Source organism: Nematolebias whitei, chromosome 22, assembly GCF_014905685.2.
Source record: "Nematolebias whitei isolate Nwh7 chromosome 22, NemWhi1, whole genome shotgun sequence".
In the NCBI taxonomy this organism is placed as follows: domain Eukaryota; kingdom Metazoa; phylum Chordata; class Actinopteri; order Cyprinodontiformes; family Rivulidae; genus Nematolebias; species Nematolebias whitei.
Window position 1 is genome coordinate 6,961,831 of NC_056519.1, and position 22,742 is coordinate 6,984,572.

At 41.0% G+C, this 22,742-nt stretch overlaps 1 protein-coding gene across 2 annotated transcripts; it reads right to left on the bottom strand.

Annotated features, from left to right (window-relative positions):
• Positions 1–1,537: 1,537 nt before the first annotated feature.
• On the bottom strand, positions 1,538–21,819 carry LOC119428161 (ubiquitin carboxyl-terminal hydrolase 15). Of its 2 annotated transcripts, XM_037695804.1 has the most exons (22): positions 21,725–21,819; positions 21,054–21,181; positions 19,436–19,566; positions 17,897–18,023; positions 16,870–17,015; positions 14,471–14,532; positions 13,987–14,076; positions 11,124–11,271; positions 10,838–11,011; positions 10,410–10,568; positions 10,049–10,273; positions 9,898–9,981; positions 8,227–8,321; positions 7,903–8,091; positions 7,688–7,806; positions 7,285–7,566; positions 7,110–7,180; positions 5,748–5,863; positions 4,555–4,704; positions 4,279–4,382; positions 3,719–3,807; positions 1,538–2,391 (listed from the first exon to the last, which is right to left on the bottom strand). In XM_037695804.1, exons 1-22 carry the CDS (start codon positions 21,811–21,813, stop codon positions 2,068–2,070), a joined length of 3,102 nt encoding a protein of 1,033 aa, XP_037551732.1. In that variant the 5' UTR covers positions 21,814–21,819; the 3' UTR covers positions 1,538–2,067. The 2 variants fall into 2 exon arrangements, with proteins under 2 accessions (XP_037551732.1, XP_037551733.1); XM_037695805.1 differs by lacking the exon at positions 13,987–14,076.
• Between the last annotated feature and the right edge of the window lie 923 nt (positions 21,820–22,742).

Here is a 22,742-nt window from a genome sequence, read left to right on the forward strand (position 1 = left end):
TGGTTTGTTTAAACGTCCACAAGGGGGTGCTGCAGTCCCATTTTCAACACAAACAGTAGTAAGTTTTCACAGGGTAAACTTTCATAGCTTGTGAAATACTTGTTTTAAATGGCAGCATTTTGTAAAACAGGAGAAATTGCATTTAATAATAATTATTATTAATGATAAATACTAGACTTGTGCTGCACAAGGTTGCTGCGTGTTGGGAGCTCTGATACATTCGTTCTGATATATTGCGTTTGAAAATTGGATCATTATTTCCTCTGGTATCAGACGCTGTGCAGCTGGATTTTTACTGAAAACTACTTTTGGACATTTGTTATGACGCTTAACCCTCACAACCTCTCAATCAGCATTAAAAGCTTCATAAAAATTTAAAAAATAATAATTTGTAGGAAGGAACCACAGGACACTTTACACAACTTTATTGTAGATTGTGTATAAATACACATGCACATTTCAAATGTAAACCCAAGTGAACTTAAGTGCAGTCAAACCGCGAAATTCCCAATACATCATCATGCAAGGACGCCTGGATTGTTTTTATTTTTATTTTTTTTACAAAAAAATTCATGAGATTCATCTTTTTTTTTTTTTCTAAAAAAATATTCCCTCCATGACAAAACATTGCAAAGTAGTGTTCTGTCCAGACCCCAGGTTTTTAGGGCCTTGCCCAGGTTTTTAAATATATCGTCTGCTTATTATTAAATGCTTACATATAAATAAATAAACTATCAAATGTGCACTCACAGAGTGAACTCTTCTGTACAATATTGTATAATCTTAAAGTAGCGATCACATCTCGGTCAGGATGGGGGTGAGTCGACCTGAACGGAAGCTGGTGAAGCGCCATTGAAGGCGTCGAACGCTCAGAGGCGACAAACGCTGTTTACGATGGAGCGAACGGTTAGAAAAAGAACCGGTTGAGCACAAGTTGCATCCACCTGCCGCTGAATATTTTCACCGAGTCATCGTCCTTTTCGGGAGACTCACCCCACAGTTTTCAGTTTAGTACCCCCCCGACTCAGAGAGCAGGATTACCAAAAACATTGTCCTGTGAATTTACACAGCCAGAATCAAAGGCGAGCAATCTGTTACCGGAAAGAAGGGGCATTGAAGGCATCGTTAGTCACATACATGTGGTCTTTGTTCCATTCAGCATACATTCTGGCCCTGCTGTGGACGTGAGACTGTGGGGCCACGGGAGGGACGCCGACAGTGATGTGCAAAGAAAAAGGCGACCAATGTCGGATTTGGAGTTAAGGCCGTGGTGACTTTAAAACAAACGATGCTAACCTTAAAGCGTCTTGAATGTGAAGAAACCGAGTGCAGAGCTGCAGTAAAGCTTTAGAGGCCATGTTTGGAGGAGAACAAATGTGGCAGTGGAGGCCGCCTGAGCCTGCCAGGTAACGTTCAAACACTTGGAGCTAAGAGAAAGCCCGTCGGACGGATTCTAAAATGCTTTAGAATCACTGGATAACATCTCGACCCTGTTTAAATTTGTGTTTTTAACAGAGGGCAGGTGGTCTAAGAACACAGGATTAGCAGCGGCAGCTCAAAGCTAAAACCCCGCGACTCTTCTTTAATCTGGATTGTAGACGCGTCTCAGTCTTCAGGAGAGAAAACTGCAGGTTTTCTGGCATGAATACGATAAAATAAAATAAAAAGATATGGTGGATGGCTGGTGATTGTGCAAGTTCAAAACATTTCAGCTCATCATGAAAATTCAGTGTTTTTTAAAATATTTACAAAATCTAAAGAGTAAAATGATCTGCAGACTGTTGAGAACAGAAATTAAAACAATGGGGACACTCAGAAACCCGTCTCTGGTGTTCGGTCTCTGTTCAGACAGGAGCAACACACACACACATACACACTGTGATCACCCACAGGAGGGTCCTGATTTCTCAGATGCGTACCCCGGCGGCTCCCTGACCCGGCGGCGGCTCCGCCTGTGGAGCGGCTGAGTCCAAACCGCTGGGCGGGCCCGGCGACGCCTGCTGCCACGCTGTCCGTATGGCTTTGGATGGAGAGATCCCGTTCTGTCTCCATTTGTCCTCGTGTATCTCAGTTGGTTTTCATGGTTACGTCCCGACTGGATGCCTGCTCTTCCTCCTCTTCCTCCTGGTCATTCCTCCTGCTCTTGTTCTCGTTTAGTTCCTCCTCTTCACTTTGGGTGGAGGCCGAGGCTCCCTGAGCAGACGAGACAGTCTTTCTGTCATGCAGCTCCTCAGACTCGTTTTCCTCCTCAGCTTCCTCTTCCTCTTCTTCCTCCTCCTCCTCCTCTTCCTCTTCTTCTTCTTCCTCTTCCTCCTCACGGTCGAGGGCAAAATAGCCAGTACCTTTCACCGTGTCTTGGCGCTGATAGAACAACACGTAACCAGCTTTAGACTGCAGGGGGGAAAGACAAAAAGTCATGACTGACGTTGAGAAGGTTTCATAATCTGGTAAATGCTGCAAACATGGGAGGCAGATCTTTCAGTCATCAGGCTCCTCTCTTGTGGAACCAACTTCCAATCTCTGTCCGTGAGGCTGACACATTATCCAGTTTTAAAAGTAGGCTTAAGACTTTCCTTTTTGCTAAATCCTATAGCTGGGGGCGGCTTGGGTTTCCTGAGCTGTCCCTTAGTTATGCTGCTATAGGCTTAGACTGCTGGAGGACAAACTGACCACAATTTTCACTCTGCTACCGTCTTTACTTACTCCGCTCAACCTGTTTTGTATTTGTAATTATTTTTTCTATCCTTAACATGTTTTTTGTCTTTCAGATACACCTGGACCTATACCTGGACCTATCATTCTGTGTTCGTCTGTCTCTCCACCCTGTCCTCTCAACCAGCCGGTCAAAGCAGATGGCCAATTGTCCTGAGTCTGGTTCTGCTGGAGGTTTCTTCCTTTTAAAAGGGAGTTTTTCCTTTCCACTGTTGCCACTGTGCTTGCTCAGGATGGGAGACTGCAACGAAGCCAAGATTCAAATTGTCTGCTGGATTCCTTAGATAGAGAACTTTACTAATTGGCTTTTATGTGAATGTTCCTGTAAAGTGCCCTGAGCCAACTTTGTTGTGATTTGGCGCTATATAAATAAACTGAATTGAAATTGAATTGAATTGAATCAACAGAAAGAGAACAACGTGCAGCGTTTAGGGCCCAAACCAACATCTTCATCACTGCAGCAACTACATTAAAGCTGATCTTGGACCAGAAGAAGGAACTTAAAGAGACTTTTCAGACCAGGAATGTTCAGTTGTTAAAATTTTGTACTTAAGAGAGGTTTTTTTTATGATGTGATGTCAGTTACCTGCAGACACACACAGCCACCTGACCCATCAGGTGAATGAAACTCAACATAACGTTCCTCAGACTGTTCTGTGATCGACAGCACATTATAGCTTAAATCTTTATATATATATAATTATATCTTTAAAAAGAGATCATTTAAACTTTTAGCAAAGTTCGGTTTAGGTTAGTAAACGTGTGTACCGGAAGGCTAAAGGAGACCAGAACACCTCTGACAAACCTCTTGGGGGCAGTTTGTATCTGTAACCATCATCATGTTGCATAATTCAACACAATTCTGTCCTAGGGGAAACAATCTGCACTATAAGAGTCAGCTGGTTGATCGCAAACAAAAACGCATAAAACCGGCAGCCCACAACCTTTACTTTGAGAAAAGGAACTTGTTAGAGGCGTGCAGACGAGTTATTTTATGGTCACTCACCACTATTTGGTCTTCGCTGGCAGGAGACACGCTGCTGTCGTCAAAGTTGTACCACTTCCCATCATCTTTGTTCTTAGCGTAAGCAGTATCTGAGGAAAGAGTGTAAAATATAATTTAAGATGCGTTGTGTTCCTGTGTCTCGAGCTTCGATCAGAAAACAAAGTCACAGAACGGCACAACTTTTTTAATTTGTCTTTAGAGCTTCCTTTTTTTTTTTCAGTCCAGTTTAAGGAGAAACTACTAAGAGCAACGCTTCCCTTTGACAACGTTGAGCGAAACGGTTGAACCAACTGACTTCATTAACCCTTGTCGGTCATTTCCTCGTGCAAACATTACAGCTGTTATTTATTTTAAACCAAACATTTAAAAAGAAATGCAAGAAGAAAAACAGGACTTTCCAACTTTCATCACAGAAATAAAGTCAAGAATGACGTGAAAAGTCCATCCAAGTCAGAAAACGACACGTCGCTCATTAACGTGAAATAAAACTGTTCAGGGCACAAGAGCTGGACTTTAAAAACATGTAAACGAAGCAGAACGGTTGCGTGACGCAGTCTTACAGTGCCCTCCGCCCATCCCGCCGTAGTGGTTGGACACGGCGATGAGATCGTAGAGACACGGCCCGGCGTTCGGGTTGATCAGGAACTCAGACATGTCCAGGTCTCTACAGAGAAAAGCAGAAAGAACCAACCTGAGGTAACGGGACAACAATGTAGCAACAACTGCATGTAGGAAACTGAGAGATATTTAAAGGTTTATTTTGTTTACCAACAAACATTTACGTTTATAAATGTTTGGTGACGACCTGACAATGTGCAGGTTTGTGCTGAGTGTACCTGAGAGGAAAGTCAACGAGAGAGTCCAGTTTGTCCCTCATGTAGCGGCTGTAAGAGAAGCGCTTCAGGTGGACCACCAGAACTGGAGGTAAGGACCACAGGTCCAGCTTCTTCGTGGCCTGTTGATGCTGCTTACAGTTTGGACAGTACCTGTTAGACGAGGCACACGGGTTCAAGTCAGAGAAGGGACTAGAGACGGGTTTATTTGACCCTTTCTGGGCTACTGCAGAAACGGAGATGAAACACGGCAGAAAGCTAAAATAAAAGATCTGTACTTAAATTTACATGAACTTTGTATCAGTTAAAAAGTCTGGAATGCATTTTAAAATAATTTGGCCTGATACCTATAATTAAAACTCCCTTTTTGGAGGGAACTTTACCCAACAACAAATTGGAGGGAACTTTACCCAACAACAAATGAAGAAGAGCTAAAGAAAATGCATTTTTCTGCAACAATGACTTCAAAAGTTGAATGACTGCTGTCCTTTGATAATGAATGAACTGAACTGTAAGAAAATAAATAAAAAAAGGCAGAACAGAAGCTAAAATAAACAAAATATTAGCAATAAGCTCAAATGAGCAGAATTGTTTCCAAAAGCTAAAAGCTAAAGTAAGGTAAGCAAAACAGCAGCTTCATTAATAAAACATATGAAAAGCTAGATTGACCAAAACCGTGGTTAAAAATTAAATGTTACAAAATTGTAGCGGAAAGCTAAATTTTACAAAACCACAGCTAAAAGATAAGTTTGTAAAAAAAAAAAATGCCATGCTTGAAGGGTCAGCAAACTGTAACTAAAATTTAAAATGAGCAAAACAGTAGCTAAAAGAAAAAAAAAGTAAAATAGTGGCTAAAATTAACAAACAAAAGCTAAAATTTTAAATGAACTAAACCGTAGCAAATAGTTAAATGTAGCAAAATTGTACCTGGAAGCTAAATGTTAAAAAACCATAGCTAAAAACTACAATTAGAATTTTATTTTTTTACAAAGCTTAAAATTAGTAAAACAGTAGTCTAACTAAAAACTTAAACATAATAATGTGCAAAACTAAAAAATCTGAAGCGTCTTCAGATCGTTCAGTTCAGCAACTGTAATGAAAGATGGAAGAGGTTGAAGCTGTAAAAGGGAACTCCTTACAGTCCCTGTCCTGCTGTTCGTTTGTCTGAGGGTTAGCTAAGAAGCTCTCTTCCTCACCAGGGGTCCTCTGCTCCCAGTTTCTCCATTGTGGTAAACAGCTCGATGCAGTCCTTCAGCTTGAAGAAAGCCTTCTTCTGAGGCTTGTACTCCATGCTCTCATGTCTGTCAAAGTCCTGCAGTCAGACACAAACACGTCACTGCATCAGAAACACAACTCCGCACCAAAAAGAAACGAGGACAGCTTTCATAATACATTTAACCAGCTGAGCTCATTCCTGTCATAAACAACAAGCTCCGTCCAGGAACAGAAAGAATCAACACACTTTTTCCAAACGTGTTGTTTTTTTTAAGACTTGCTGTGTTTAAGATCAGCAGTCAATTTTGGATCTTTAAAACATCACAGTGTCCAAACACAAAATGAAAACGAGGCCCAGAAGCTTTTCTATTCAACACAGAAAAATATTTTCCTGAATACTTTTGAGGTGGGACTTGATCACCAACTTGCACACGCTGAGGAAATGATAGCTTTGAGAATAAAACAAACTCAGTGGTCCTGAATCGTGGACCTCGAGGGCCACCATCCCGCATGTTTTAGATGTTTCTCTGCTTTGGCACATCTGATTCAAACGACTGAGTGATTACCAGGCTGCTTCAGAACATGACGTTCTGCTGAGGAGCAGGAAAACAACTAAAACATGCAGGATGGTGGACCTCCAGGACCAGGACTGGACACCACAGAGCTGCAAAGCTATGAAATGATTTATGCCGTAAAATTACCATAAGTAACGTTAATAACGTTTAATTAAAACACCCATGTTGTCACATCAGAATTTTCCAAAGGTCACGTTTGCACTCTATATTGAGGATGACTGTGTTTTGAAGACAAACCTAAAAAAATGTGAATAATTAGACGGGAGACATGACTTGGACTCAGTTTAAATGCTACAAACATCCTGCAAAAGGTGCAACTCTGAAGTGCAGCACCGGGACCGGTAATGGCGTGCACGCAACAAGTGCGACCACACTGAAAGCCACTGTTTGGACAAACTTCAGCTTCTATAAAGTTTAGTGGAAAATGACGTTGACAAGAGGACATTAAAGGAAAGTTGTGTGCATGAGGAAGAGTTGGTGGTCTCTGCTGAAGGCATCTTGCTGAGCTGCGACTGCTGGCGACTATTTGGCAGAAGAGTCTGCAGAGCATGGGATGATGCTTCTTTAAGGCCTGAGAGATTCTGTGCTCAGGGTTTTGTTTGGAGTCATTATGCATACATTGATAATCGTTTTATAATCCCATCGCAGCTCTCTCCTGAAGACTCCCACCAGACATGCGTCTTATTTGATGAGGAGGATTTGTGCAACAAAAATCTAAAACATCCGTCTACAAAAAACGGACTTGAAACATTAGCTGTAAAGTTTTACCTCGACAACAGTTTCATCAAAATACTTCTTCTTTATCTCTGGTTCCCAGTCCAAAGAGAGATAGGAGCGGTCTGTAAAATAAAAAGAGCAACAAGTGAATATAAAGCTGAAACGTACCGTTGTCTTCGTCACACCGTCGGATGAATTTACACCAAATCCTCAGCGCTCTTCTTACCACTTAGTCTGAGGTGGGCCTCGTCGAAGCGGATCAGCTTGGTGTCCTCCTTGATGAGCAAGAAGTCCGTTTTGCCCATGTTGTTAAACTGGAATGTAAAAAGTCTCTTTCTGTTGTGCCCGGCTGTTTGTTGTCCTTTTGTGGAGTTTTGAGGAGCGACCACGCCGTTCTCCAGCTCGTTGTCTCCGCCCACAGAATCCTCGGACTGGCTGTTCTCGTTCTCGGACGGCAGCTCCTGGTCCTGGCTGGACTCGTCGTCCTGCTCGTCCGTCTCCATCTCGCCTAAAAGAGCACAGAGGAGCTTTCCAATCGACTTGTCGGCTTTCAGGAAAAGGACGAACTTTTGTCTTTTTGAGAATGAACTAAGATTTAGACGGTGTTCAACCTGACGGCATGCACTCACTTGGCGAGCCCTCTTCCAGCAGTCCATTGGTGGCGTTTCCGTTCACAGTGTGTGGTTTGGATGGTTGCGTCTCTTCGCTGTCCTCCTCGTCCTCCTCTACAGAAGATCGCACAAACCGGCTGTAAACCAGAAAACAGATCAACCATTAAAATGACCGGGCTAGTTTGGATGGTAACGTCAACAAACCGACCCATGACAGAGAGAAATGAACCAACCAGAGGCGCAGCAGCAGCATGTTGTAGAGTTTGTCTTCGCTCAGCGATCTGGGGACGGCAATGAGGAAGGGCAGTCCGAACTGCGGTGTGCTGGTGTGGTTATAACCCGACTGCTTGTACTTTTCCCTCAAGTGGACTGGGATCACCACGTGGTCCGTGTCCTCCGATTTGTTCACCGCCACCTCGAAGCTACGCATGAGAACAGAAGTAAACCGTTAACGTTTCTGGTCATTTAAATCCCTAGAACGAAAAGAACAGGATCGATTTCGTGCTGTAAAACAAATTAAAACGAGCACAGCAGCTGTAATCTGAGAGCACACTCACACATAAATATCGTCCCGCTCCATGATGCTGCTGAGGTTCTCGTTTGTGGCGAAGATTCGGTGGAAACGGTGGTTGTAGATGTCGGTTACAATCATCTGAAGGTCAGGACATGGAAGGAGATACTTCAGTTTTAAATGGTGCTTCGACACTGGACAATTATCTTCTTTGCAAACAAAAAAGTTTCTGTCAGCCACATTTTTAGTGAGCTTGACTTCGTCAACAAGATTGTGAAAACTCAGAAAATTGATTTTTCCACATCTCTTATCTGCCTCATGCTGCCAGTCATCATTTGTCATCCATTATTAATGATTTTAATGATGATTTAAATTTTTTAAACTTGTACTGGGGCTCTGCAGCGCCTCGTCTTAAACCTAGCATGTTGTGTTTATATTACTGGCTATATAAGAAATAAGAAGCGACAACTGCAACGATTTGAACGGGGAATGACTGAAAACTTCACAGTGGTTCCCAACCCTGATCCCTGAGGAACACCATCCTGCATGTTTTAATTGTTTCACCTGATTCAGTGATTTAATTACTGCCTCGAGTTTTGCAGAAGCCCGTTAATAACCCATCCATTCAAATCAGGTGTGTGGAGCCGGAAACAACTAAAACATGCAAGATGGTGTTCCTCAAGGACCAGTGTTGGGAACCACTGACTTAAAAAGGACAGTAGAGGTTTAGAAAAAATAAAAATAAACTGCTTAATACAGATTAAAGGTCTACTATTCCTAGAAGGAATGGATTTCACATGTTAAAGAGTTTTATATAAAAATCATGTCATGTTCAGAAATGACAAAGTTATAGTAACTTTTGGGGAAAAAAACAACTAAGAAACAAACAAATCAACACCAACTTTTATCTGTAAAACTGACTGAATTAAAACCATTGTTGTGTTTTCTAAGACTACTTAGCTGTGTCGGCCAATTTGAATAGGCTTCCTTAGATAGAGAACTTTACTAATTGACTTTTCTATGTATGTGAATGTTTCTGTTAAATGCCCTGAGACAACTTTGTTGGGAATTGGCGCTAAATAAACACCATATTTTTTGGACTATAAGGCACGCTTAAAATCCTTTAATTTTCTCAAACATCGACAGTGAGCCTTATAATCAGGTGCGTCTTATGTATTAATTCTGGTTGTGCTTACTGACCTCGAACCGATTTTATGTGTTTATTGTGAATGAGTTGAATAAAGTTTGACTTTTCTAACTGTTTTGTTTCGCGCCTTATAGTCCGAAAAATACAGTAAACTGAATTGAACTGAATTGGATTGACATCTTAAAAAAAATCAGTTGTAGACGTGCATCTGATGATCGTTTCCTGGAAGTTTCATCACAATCTGTTCAGTGGTTCATGAAATATTTTGCTAACAGACAGGAAGAATTTACTTCAAATAGTTAACGGCAACATTTTCATTTAGTTATCCATTTTTAAGATTTCAGTACACAAATTTGAGAGAGTAACAGAAATCATTAATAAATGACTGAACTTTGCTGCTGAAGATGAACTAATAGTGCTTTTGCTCCTGAACACTCCTTTATCTGCAAGACCCCCCCCCCAGTTAAAATAGATTGTTGGGTTGTACTTTCTGAGGAGCATCATGTTTCAGAGTCACAGCTAAGAACAGTTTGTCTTACTGCAGAGGGAAGCGCTGACTAACGGTGTTACCTTCTCAGCAGGAACCCCCGACAGGCAGGAGAGGGACGTGCACAGGTCAGAGATGTAGCCCACCTTTGGCACGGTCAGCTTGTACTGAAGAAGAAAGATGAGTGAGTTGAATAATATTAGAGCTCTCCATCAGGATAAGACGCTGTGTTACCTGTGTGGGTTTAGCCAGGGGGTCCAGTCTGACCAGATAGACCTCGAGCGTTCGCTCTTTCTTCATGGGCAGCGGCAGCGTCAAGTAGCAGAAAGGGTCAAAGGTCACAGAGACCTTAAAGCACACCGGACACACTAAAGTTGACTTGAAGAGCCCGTGGAAGATGTCCACGATGATCGAGTCGTTCCGCTTAATGTGGTTCTCCCACGCCTCCTCCGCCACGACCTGAGATGAAGAGCAGAACGAGCGCCCTCAGAAGAAGCTGGAAAAATAACCTAAACATCAAGTGACTGAATAAAGACGTGTCGTAGTCGAATTCAAACAAATGTAGGAAAAAATCTGCATCAGCTGCTTGCCCCACCTTATCGGGCCGTCCATTTGCGTCCTTGAGCTGGATGTAGGGCTTCTTCCTGATGCGGTTCAGGTCTTCGTGAAGGCCGTCCAGGAGGAACGCCAGCAGCTCGTGGGAGTCCTGCTGCTGGTAGCCCGAGAACTGCGGGGCAAAGCGACCCACCTGCGTCTACATGATAAACACAACCATTGAGAGGCAGAAACTTTTAAAACATTTTATTGAACATAAGCACCTATGACTGATGTGATTTTAAACATCTTATATCTATGGGCTTTATATTCCAAGATCTTCCATACATATATATATATATATATATATATATATATATATATATATTTTTTTTTTTTGCTATCCAGATACTTAAATGTACACCATTTTCTCTTTTAAATAAAGCAGCATTAAATTAGCATGCAATAAAATAAAGGTTTGTTTTCCACCTTGAAGGGTCTGGGGGTGACGTAGCTGTATTTTCCCGACCACAGCTGCTTGAGGAGTTCAGCGTAGGCTCTGGCGATCTCGCCCTTCATGCCGAGGGGGTTGTCCTCATTCAGCTCGTCCCTGTATTTATCTTTGAGGAAGTACTCCGTCAGAGGGGGGATATTGCTTAAACACTGAAGAGCAAAAGCAGGAAGAAAAAAAAGAAGCAATGAGCTACAAACTAACCAGACGCTACATTCTTTAGTTTCTCAGCCTCTGAGAACTTCTTGGTGGAGTGTCAGCTACCTGCACGGCAGAGTTCATGAAGCAGGTGTTTCCCAGGTTGGACAGTCCACAGAGGCCTGAGCGCTCACTCTGTCTGTTCTGGTCTGAGTAGTCATAGCTGTTGCAGTACGATGGGTACGATGGCAGACTATAACTTGAGTTCTTCACACTGCACAGCAAATATACAAATTACATATACATATTTAAACACAGGGTTGAAAACATGTATAAAACTGCCACAAGCTCAAGTCCACACAAATGCATTATCTATTTTAACCAAGTGCTAAATAGCCAGTTTTTGAAGTTCACTTTAACCCCGAAAGACTTTAAGGCTTCTAGTAAAGGTTTTTAATCAGCCCCTTCCAGTTACAATATTCAGTAGACCTCTGTGAGGCTGACAGTGTAGCGCTGGTTGACTCCGGCTCCCACTGTGCAAAGGATGCTGCTGTGATGGTGGTGGAAGCGGGAGTCTCGCAGCTCAGCACGCAGTGGTCCACCCTCCTGCTGTCCAGCTCCACCGCCTCGGGCCTCAGGCACCACCAGCAACACAGGAGCATGACATCTCAGCCCCGCCCCAGCCCGTGCCGGCCCACATGACAGCACAGAGCTAAACGACTACCGGTAGCTGCCTGGACTCCGAAAGCGTGCAAAGTCAAGTTTTTGTGACCGGCTCCAAACTATACGGTTAACTCCGCTCAATCCAGTCCAACTCGGGTAGCGGTCTGAATGCCGTCCAGGTGACGTTCAGGCCTGAATTTAATTTCCAAGCTCTAGAAAGCCCAAAAATAAAAACTCAAGCACGTCTTCCTTATAACAGGAGCCCTTCCTGTCGTCCTCTCTGCCTCAGACCTCTTCACTCTGCCCAACTCCTCCCTCTATGCTCCTGCTCTACGGGTCCCCGCAGATATTTATAGAAGTGGAGAGGATGCTGCTGAAGCTAGAGGTGCACAGAGAGGGAGGACAGAGAGGGTGGGGGGGGGACGCTGATAGAAGAGAAATGAGACGGGGATGGAGGGAGCAGCTGATTCATTGCATTAAGCTGAAGCTGCAGTGTTCACTGGTCTGTGTCTCTACTCTCTGCCCTTCCTCTAAAACACAGGATTACACAAATCACCACCTTTTGTTGCTCGTGCACACACATCCGAATGCATTTTCCCACAACTCGACACACTGACACAATTCCCACCCATTTTTTCCTGCTTTGCTGTCAAAGTGCACACTACGACACATTTACCAGCTCGTTCATGTAAATTAAATACTCAGAGAAACGACCTGACCCCTCGGGGGTGAGCTTGGCTTTACGGCCGGATCAGTATGCGCGAGTAGTAAGAGTCAGGTGACGAGAGGAAAGAGCAGAGGAAATGGATGCTTGAAGGTCAAACAGACTGCAGAAGATGTGCGTGGCAGTGAGTTGAGGTAAAGAGGTTAGACTCCTGCTGTTGCAGAGCACCAGCCAGACCTCGTCAAAACCGCAAATTCAAGACGACAAAAGACACGCTTCGTATGAAAAATACAGGCCCCATGCATAATTAAGAGGGAACGTCAGCGCTGACTGTGGAGTGAATCAGGGATAAAAGCTGCTGAGTGAAGATACAATTTATCCAAGTCATCTTGTTGCCTCAACCCACAACACTGCTTTATCAGTACATGCAACGCAAAACCACTAAACACAATTTATTCTAATGACAAAAAGGCCGAGTTCACCTCAACGCTTGGATTCTTTTCATGGTCTAATTTGCAGCTTTTATTTCTGCATTTCAACCACAGCGATGCATAAAACAAACTGAAACATTAAGTCAGACGGACAACGGTTGGAAGGAGGACAAAGGTAAAGAGCTCACTGGCAGATTTATCAGCGCTCTCTTACAATTTACCTCCACCATGGAGCAGAGCTACCACTTCAGCTGCATAACTGAGGATTCATTAGATTTTCTTTATGACCAAGTAAAGGTATTTAGCTGATTCAGCATTTTTTTGTTTTACTTGTTTGAAGGATTTTTTCAATCTACACACCTCGGCATACTTTATGCATTTCAGCTAGCAAAACATTCAGCTCATTCAAGAGGCAGGTGCTACGACTTTTTCCCCCCAATTAAGGTTGCAACCTACTCTTTTTTTTATATGGCAGATGCAGGAAGCAAAATCTTAACAAAATTCAACCATTTAAAAAAGCAGAGCACATTCGAAGCATCTAAAGAAGTTAAAACTAAAAATCAAATGTTTTTGTTTTAAACTTATTTGCGCTAATCTAACACGGGCTTGTAGCTGCTCAACCGAGAAAGTTAAGAGTTCCAGCTGTTGTGTAAATAACGGCGAAAAGAGAACATTAACAGAGTTATGTTAATTGAAGCAGCAGACATGAAACAACTGCAGACTCAGGAATGGGAAGCTGAACAAAACACTGCACCACTGTAAATATTTCTTTTAAAATAGGTAAGTTATATTTTGCAGCATTGCATAGACATTCCTTTCATTTCTTATGAGTAATGAACATAAACTATAGGAAATATTTATGCGTCTGATTCTTGCCCGATTATTGCTGCAAGTGATTTTTTCCCCCCTTTTCTTCATCTGCATGAACATCTACTGTATCAGCCCTGGTTTAAAATAAATGTATCTGAAAAAAAAAATTAAACACTGGGTAAGATATTCAGGAGCGCCAGGGTGCCATTTTAAGGGACCACTGCTGCTGCTGAAAGTATTTCCAAGAGTTTAGTCCTAATTAAGCTCCTTCCACATCCCTGAGATCAGCTCTTTCGGTTGAAAATACACGATCAGGATCACAGACAAACATAGACCTGAACACGTTGAAGCCAGAACATCACTGTTGGTTTTATCTGCTCGCGTCTAAACTCAACCCCACACATCTGCGACTAGGCCTTACTTCCTGCTGTTGAAGCTGCTGCTATGATTGTTTGTGAGAGATGAAGGCGAGATCTTTGGCAAAGCAGAGAGATTGGAAGCGCCAGATGACCTTCAAAAGATAAAAGAATAGACCGTGAATTAGAGCAGAAACAAAAACAGTTGTCACCAATAGAGGCGTGCGAGTGTGTCAGTCAAATTAAACTGAGATGGAATAAAATAAAACGAAACGATGTGTTGCAACAAAGGTTCAAGCAAAAGAGGCAGACTAAGGCAAAGGCAAGAAGAGGAAACAGGAAGACGACGCAGTGAATTATGATTTTGGTTGTTTCTACATTTAACAAAATAATTCATCTCTTCTCCTTCAAACTCACTCAGTCCTTTCAATACTCTGTGAGCATCAACAGAACTGTTTGACCAGAGTGTGGCGACTGCAATCAGTTTCTGCTGAACAACTCCTTAAAGCTAACAAAGTAATAAAGGCGAGCCATGTGCCCTACACTCACTTGGCTGCCATGGCGCCTCGGGGCCACGTGCCGTCTTCGTTCTTCTGCTCTATTACAAGAACCTGCGGGAGACGGGAGAAAGAAAAGAGGACTCCATCTGCTTCTGCTGCTTTGAAGAAACGAAACGCTGGGTTGTTGTACAAAAAAAAGGCTTGATTTATTTATTTACCTCTATTTATTTAAAAATTTGGGGAGGGAATGCAATTAAGTTATTCAAATCATATTTCAGATTTAAATGCGTGTACAATTTTGGCACTTGGCACATTTTTAAACAAATATTGGTATAAAAACTCTGAACGGGCATAATATCACAACCCACAACTACATCATTCTAGATAGATCCGTACATATCTGGACTTTTATTTAAGTAATATATATTTAAGTAATATATATTTAAGTAAAATGGTTAACGTTAATAGAACCGCCTTCTTCCACCTGCGTAATGTCGCTACAATTAGAAACATCTAAAAATGATGCAGAAAAACTGGTTCATGCATTTGTCACGTCTAGACTGGACTATTGCGATGGTTTATTATCTGGGTGTCCAAATACTTCTTTAAAAAGTCTTCAGTTGATCCAAAATGCTGCTGCCAAAGTCTTTAACTGGAGTTAGTGGGAGAGATTTTATCTCTCCAGTTTTAGCTTCTCTCCACTGGCTCCCTGTCAAATCCAGAATTTAATTCAAAATCTTACTTCTAACCTACAAAGCCCTCAACAACCTAGCTCCATCTTATATTACAGATCTTGTTGTTCCATATTTTCCTAACAGAGCACTTCGATCTCAGACTGCAGGAGTTTCCAAAAGCAGAACGGGAGGAAGATCTTTCAGTTATCAGGCTCCTCTCTTGTGGAATCAACTTCCAGTTTCCGTCTGTAGGACTGACACATTGTCCAGTTTAAGACTGGGCTCAAGACTTTCCATTTTGATAAATCCTATAGTTAGAGTTGGCTTGTTATGGTGCCTTAAGTTTAGACTAATGGAGGACAAATTGACCTCATTTCTTAAAATGAATTGTTAAAATTGAATAGTTTTCATTTGATACTATTTCTATCTTAACATGTGATTCTTGACCTGCCATTGTGTATCTGTTCCTCTCAAACCCAGCTGGTCGAAGCAGATGGCCACTTGTCCTGAGCCTGGTTCTGCTAAAGGTTTCTTCCTCTTAAAGGAGTTTTTCCTTTCCACTGTCGCCTTCATGCTTGCTCAAGAAGAGAGTTCTGTGATGGAGTTACTATAAATTCAAAGCCGCCAGCTCTCAGATAAATAATGTTAAATTATTATTTTTATATATGGATGTTTCTGTTCAGTGTCCTGAGACGACTTCTGTTGTGACTTGGCGCTGTATAAATAGACTGAACTGAACAGAAATGAATTGCATGTCTGCTTTGACTATCAGGAGCGCTGTAGTTACGCTCCCTTAAGACTAACAACGTAAACTTGTGTAATATAATGTTTTTCCTGAGAATTTAGGAAATATTTAAACTTTGAATAACATGCACTTTAGTATTCAGAAATGGGTGAGTTTTTTTCCAACCTATACACAGATTTAATATTTTTAGCAGATATTTTATGCACAAGTTCACAAGATTTGTAGACTAATGGCAGTTATTTAAAAAAAGGTTACTAATATCAATTATATATTTTCAGATATCTAATATACAACTACATCCATTACTCTGCTTTACAGTAATTATAGCAGAGTAGTTTATAAAGAGTAACAACCCTAGTTATATTAATATACATTAGACAAGCATTAACAAAATATTTAATACCACTTTGTTTAAGTTCAAGTTATGTTTTTTATTTTTTTTCTTAGCAAAACTTTGAGACTTTCTTTTGCAGAGTTTAGTTTTTTTCCTCTTCATAAATTCGCGGTCTTTTGTCTGGCAGCAACTAAGTTTGCTCGTGTAGCACCTACCAAGATGGCGGCACAAATGTGCTCATTCAATGCATTTGAATTTCAGTAGCCGGTACTCAAGAGTCATCCAATGTATTGTGTTTAAGCTATATGTAGCCTGACTTTTAGATAATTCAACTCACCAAATAATCCAGACATTATTTAAATAATAAATATCATTTTATTTTATATTTTGTACGAGTGGTTTGGACAATTTCAGTCCAGGTTTGAGTTGTTTCAACAAGCTTCAATGTTAGAAACGGTCTGTGCTGATCATGACACCCATCACAACCCAGAGTTAAAGTAGGAAAAAGAATGTTTTGAACAGACATTGAGGTTGAAATGCCACATACTCTAGAAAAATATGGAAACCATTAAAACGGGACCATATTTTGCCAAGCTCAGGAACAATCAGTATTAAGCCATAATGGATTATCTTTATTAAAATGTACAAAATAAAAAGAGCAGTTAAATGAAAAATCAAACTGGGTAAGTTCTGACCTGTCCTTGATAGAGGCCGGCGTCTTGAATGGTGCTGTCAGGTTTGTTGAGAGGCTCGAAGGTGTTGCTCATGTACCTGTTCCACAGTCTGGTGTCCTTGTCATCAGAGATGCTGAACAGTTTCCTCATTTCTTTCTCTATCATATCTGCAGCAACATTAAAATGATAAACATTTATATTTGACATGAGTACACAAGGAATTCACACACATAGTAATAACCAAGTTTAAAAATACAAGAAACGACCACAAGCACTGTTTAATACACGGAAATAATCCATCCATTTTTATTTAAATAAGGCTCATGTGTTGCAAAATGTCTTAAAGTTTGTTTCTAATCTACCATGAAATAAAATTTACCTTCCTTGTCATGTTTCCTATTATGTTGCATGAAAACATGCAGTTTATGTATGTTTTTTGTAATCATTGTATAACAAAGTTTATTTTTGACTAAAATTAGAACAAGTTACAAATATTCAAGAAACAAAATAAATACTAGAGATCTTCGAACAGTGTTGATATTTAAAAAGTATTCAAAACGAATACCAAAAATAAATGTGCCACTGATAAATGAAAAGAAAGAGGCTGATGGGAACCCTAAAGGTGGATGCTCTCCCTTTGAATACAATCCCTTTAGGAATAAAGACTCCTTAAAAATATTGTTCTCTGGTCAAAAGTGACTAAAATTAAAAATCTGGCCATCGAATAAAACGTAAAACCCATCCCACCAAGAATACACATACGGTATAAGCATGGTGGCAGCAACATCATGATATGGCGCCATTTGTCTCCGACATGATCTAAGAAATTAGTCAATATTAAAAGGAAACAGTGAATGGTGGTATATACAGTCCTATTGTCAGTCCTTTATCTCATGTCTTCCACTTTATTTTCAAAGTTGTAGGCCTGGTTGGTTATCAAAAAAAAACAAACCTATAAAGAAGTCAACTTGTAATAGCAGAAATTTACAGAATAAAAGGTTCAAACCGAATCACGAACACTGGTTTCTGCAGAGAGGCTGATGGTTACCTATCGTGTCAGCTTTACTGAAGCGCCTGGTGATCATGTTGTCCATGTTGCTGTCTTCACAAAGCTTCAGCTCCGTCGGGTACACTTCCACCTTGCAGTGCTTCACGAACATACCCTGCTCCACAACCTGCAAATAATTTAATAAATAAATAAAACAGTCTTTATTTGTCTACATCAGTTTCATTTTGGAACCTTTCTGAGCTCCATCTTTCCATGTAACAACTCTTCAAATGAAAAAGTAAAATGCTTCCTGCTGTTTGTTATACCAGGACAACACAACCAGTAAACAATCAGGTTGTCATCACTGCAATGAAGGACTCCAGAGCTAAAATAACCCAAATAAAATAAATAAAAACTATTGCTCAAATGAAAAAAAAAAAGTTTATTAGTCTAGTGGCAGTTTTATATGAACTAAACTAATAAATAAACTAAACTCTGCTGCCCTGGCTGCTGCTCATCAAGTCTTCTGACAGATTCAGTCAGAGTGACGTTCTTAATATAGCAGCACATCACGGAAACAGCTGAGGGGTCCGAGCCTATTTATTTCACCGCTGAGCCCCTCCAGCGCACTCGTACACATGCACGTACAGCACCGATTTCACAAACAACACTGACAACTGCAACAGTCGGGCACGCACAGCTAAGTCCTCCTCCAGTGCTCCCCGACTCCTCAGAGAAGCTCAGAGCAAAACTCGAGAACCGGACTCTAACACAGAATTCCTCAAATTAGAGCCCAGGAAAAACCATTTTCCACACCCACCCCATTCCTCCTCCCATGCTGATTATGCCTCTCCTCTCAAAAGCTTTTTACGCTGCTACTCCCAGAGTGACCTCAACAGGAATGCCTCCACTTAAAAAAAAAAAAAAGGACGCAGCCAGGAGCGCTCCACCGGTATTAGCTGCTACACCCAAAGAAACCAAAGCTCTAAACTATTGACAACAGCACTCCTGTATCCTTTTCAACCACCTGTGCATTCCTGCAGCACAAGATGACAAAATAAATGCAAAAAAGAAGAAAACTAATAATGAACCTCTTGCAAGTTGTGCCTTGTAGACCCCTCCATGTTGCTTCACAGTCAGCCAGAACATTGCCTGAAAATAGAAACCCCTGCTGCCACCCGATACGTGCCACAACATACATGGCAAAAGGGGGAGGGTCAACTGGGAGGAAGAGAAAGGGAGGATGATGGAGGCGACAGGGGAGGACCCTCTTCTAGCTGCCATGATTTGCAAAATTTGAAATGGAGAACTTAAATCTGTGGGCACCATCACGAATAGTATCTGTAAAATCACCTAATATCAATTTTATATCCAAAACTTGAATAAACTTGAAAAAATTACTTTGTTTTCATGCCTGGCCTACATTCAGAATGTAAGAACCATCTTGTAAAAATCCTGATTCTGTACAAAGCCCATTCTTGACCAGCGAATACTACTCTGTCGACTCGAGAGACTTAGTTCCAAGTTAATTCATTCAAACCATTAAAGCACAGACCAGCAATTAGTCACAACCCACACAATGCGTTTTTTTGGTTTTACCTTGCGTGCGATCGGTTCCTGGCCTTCTGTCAGCCCATACCAGCTGACAAGCTTATTCCAGCTTTCTGTTGGGACCAGGATGTAGTCGAGCTCATCGATGAGGTGCTCCTTGATGGCCAACACGTCCCCATCTAGAGAGGGGAGGACAAAGGGAAGGAGGGGGTGAGAAACACACAGGCAGATGTGGAAAAGAAGGCAAATCCATCACTCGTAGTGGGCTGTCTCACACAAAACAAAACACACAAAGAAAAATAAAGGTATGTTGGAGAGCTTTCTGTGAAGCCTATACAGCTTTAGACAATATTGTTATTGTGTCCATCTTTTACTCTTTGTTAGTACTTCCAGAAACATGAAACTATGCAGACACTGTGACAAATTTACAACATCTGCAGTTAATTTTATGCCAGTGTTCATTTTGGATTAGTAGTGTTTGAAGGAAAATAACTTCTAATTAGCTTTTAGAATTAAAACCAAAACGTGACTGAAGTAATGCTGTTGTCCCGATTTAGCAAATAAACCTTTCACATTAATCTCAAAAGAGCCGCACTGCAATTCAGTCAATAAAATATTAAAATTTAACCCCCCGAAGGCAAACAATGAAAACCTGACAGTTGCTGGTAGTTTTATCCAAACATTTAATAAAGGTAAATATTAGCAATTCAAACAAGCCTAAGCAATAAATAAAATAACAGAGACAAGCCTAAAATAATCATCTATTTCCAAAGGTAGGTTTGTTACAAACAGTGATGAGTCTGTCGATATGGTTCCAACTCCTGAATATGTTTTCTCTTCCTGAAAGGCCTCATTTTTAAATCGGTTAAGTTGGAATGGTGGTACAATCCACAATGATCAGAAAAAATGCAAGAAGTTCATACTTCATTAGATCAGATAAAACTTTATTGATCCCTTGGGAAGATTCCTTCAAGCAAATTAAAACTGAAGATGCAAAGGAACTTTTAAATAGCCTAAAAGACCATTAGTTTAGTTTATTATTAGTTTTTAAACTGTAAATATTTACAAATACATTTATATGTCATAATTCTGTCTATAATCCACACAAAATAAACAGGATTTCCTAAAAGCAGTCCGGCAGCCGAAAAAGAGGAAGAAGAATTGATGTGATCCTAACCCTGTCCATTTAAATATTTACAATTGTTTAATCCCTGTATTTGAATGTATGTAATAAATAAAATACAAATGTATCCATGTTACATTTACATTCCCTTATGCACATGCTCACATTCACATAAACTAATAGTAAATATTTATTGCGCAATTAAGTACTTAATTAGTTTATGAACATTGTTGTGCTATCAACAAACATATTATAGGGTGTAAAAACCCTTATTACTAGTTAATAAAAATACATGCTTCTAATACTATTCTTATCACTTTTAATTACTGAAAAAGTTGGAGCAGGATTGAAAGTTTTGTGGCAACAGTTTAAAAAAAACAGCAGACATGATGACAGTTTAATGTGACAACTTCTCACACTGTTCCATCGTAATACAGGATGTCATTCACTGGTTTTAAACCATTTTAACTTTCCTGTTTTTTTTTTACCCATTCATGTGTTTGGTATCATTTTGAAGCTACTCAGTCTGTCTTCTTGTCCTACCTTTGAGAAGGCCGGAGTTGTCCACCGGTCCTGGGTAGACATTCTGGTCCCCCATCTGGTATTTGTCCCAGCTATCATAACCCACATATTTCTTCCACTGTTTGAACCAGCGACTGTCCACCAAGAACCTGGAGTAAACGAAATAAAAAGCGATTTTGTCAGCAGTCGTGCGGTTACTGGAAACAAACTGGACTCCGACAGACAAACAGAGACCAGTATGGCAGAGATGCAGTCACCGAGTAGAGTTCAGGCTGTTACAAGCCCAGCCAGCTGGCTTAGAGATTGACAGATTTTTTTAATTTATTTCGACTCCACCCAAATAAAGTCAACGGGCGAATCCACTAATCAACGGTTGCTAACGGACTAGATGTTAGCTTGCTACTTAGCCAAATGAGAACGTAGTCTCGCTGAGCTCATGTTATCGCATAAAAAGCCAACTAGTGATACAGAAATGCTCAGTACAACTAGAGTCTATCGTTTCGAAAGGGGTTATTCATTTAGGAATAGCAACCAGCGCTAGCTGAAGCCGACAAGCTCTCGTTAGCTACCTCAGACACTGTCAACACGGCCGGTCGCCTCGGCTTTTCCTAACATTTTGGGCGCTGTCAGCCCCGGCAAAGACAGCCAGCAGCAGCAGAGCATTTATAAAAAGATTTCAGTTCAAGTCTTACCAAGTGTCTCCTTTTCTTAACTGAGTTTTCAACAATGCCACGACCTCTCCTCTCTGAGTATCGAGATCAGCCGCTCCTCCTTCTGCCATCTTTACTCGAACGTTGCATCGTGGGAAAAGCGTACGTAAGCACGTAGAGAGAGACGCTACGGTGATAGCCAATCAGAAGTTACGCGGCGGGATAGGGCGGAGCGTAACATCCAGCGGAAGTGTTGCCAGATATATACCGGTAATTGCCGTTTTCATACGATGATTGACATATGTCAAACTCAAGACACGCTGGCAAAATCTGGTCTCCCAAGATGATAATTTTTAAAATTATTTTTTTAGATGATAATTTAAATGTAAAATATTGTATATCTTCTTTTTTCTTAAAAAAATGATAGATACATCATTTAGTAAAGACTTCTCTTGGCAGCTGGCTAATTTTGAAGCCAGAAAGATGGTTGCATCATTCTGTCATTATTGATTCTGATATGGAAAGAGCAACAGAACATCAAGTGAGACAGATCGAACTTTTGTTTATGAACCTGCAACCAAGAAAAAACATCAGGTATCTGACTCGAGTTAATGTACCAGCTGAAAGTGGCCTGTGACTCGGACAAAGTTTTTAAATTTAGGCTCCTTTTGGAAAGTGAGTTTGACACCCACATATCATTAGAAAATCCAATCAAACTAGCAAACCCCACCTCCTCTCTGCTCATGTTTCCAATCACAAACACACCTCATCTTATCCTGATGCATGCTCAATAATCCAGGTAGATAAATCAAGGTTGAAAATGTTGAGTCAGGTCCTCTGGACAGATTCTTCTTTGTTGAAATGTTTCGTCTTTTATCCAAAAGACGTCTCGAGTCTGAGGAGCTGACAGCGTGTCTTATGAGCAGCACCTTCTCATAGTGGACCAACCAGTTTGCTGATGACAGCCTAAACTATTTAAGAGGAGGACCATCAGCCTAACACTCGATTGTTAGTGCCCTGAAGGCCCCTTGCTATTCACAGAGGGCTGAGTGATGCAATA

Bases quoted from the DNA above. Each gene is read 5' to 3' on its own strand.
- LOC119428161 (XM_037695804.1), bottom strand. From the start codon at position 21,813: ATGGCAGAAGGAGGAGCGGCTGATCTCGATACTCAGAGAGGAGAGGTC. The intron at 8,092-8,226 runs GTGAGTGTGCTC...TCTCATGCGTAG, and splicing joins GAGCGGGACGATATTTATGT to CTTCGAGGTGGCGGTGAACA. The intron at 5,864-7,109 runs GTAAAACTTTAC...GTCTGACTGCAG, and splicing joins TTGATGAAACTGTTGTCGAG to GACTTTGACAGACATGAGAG.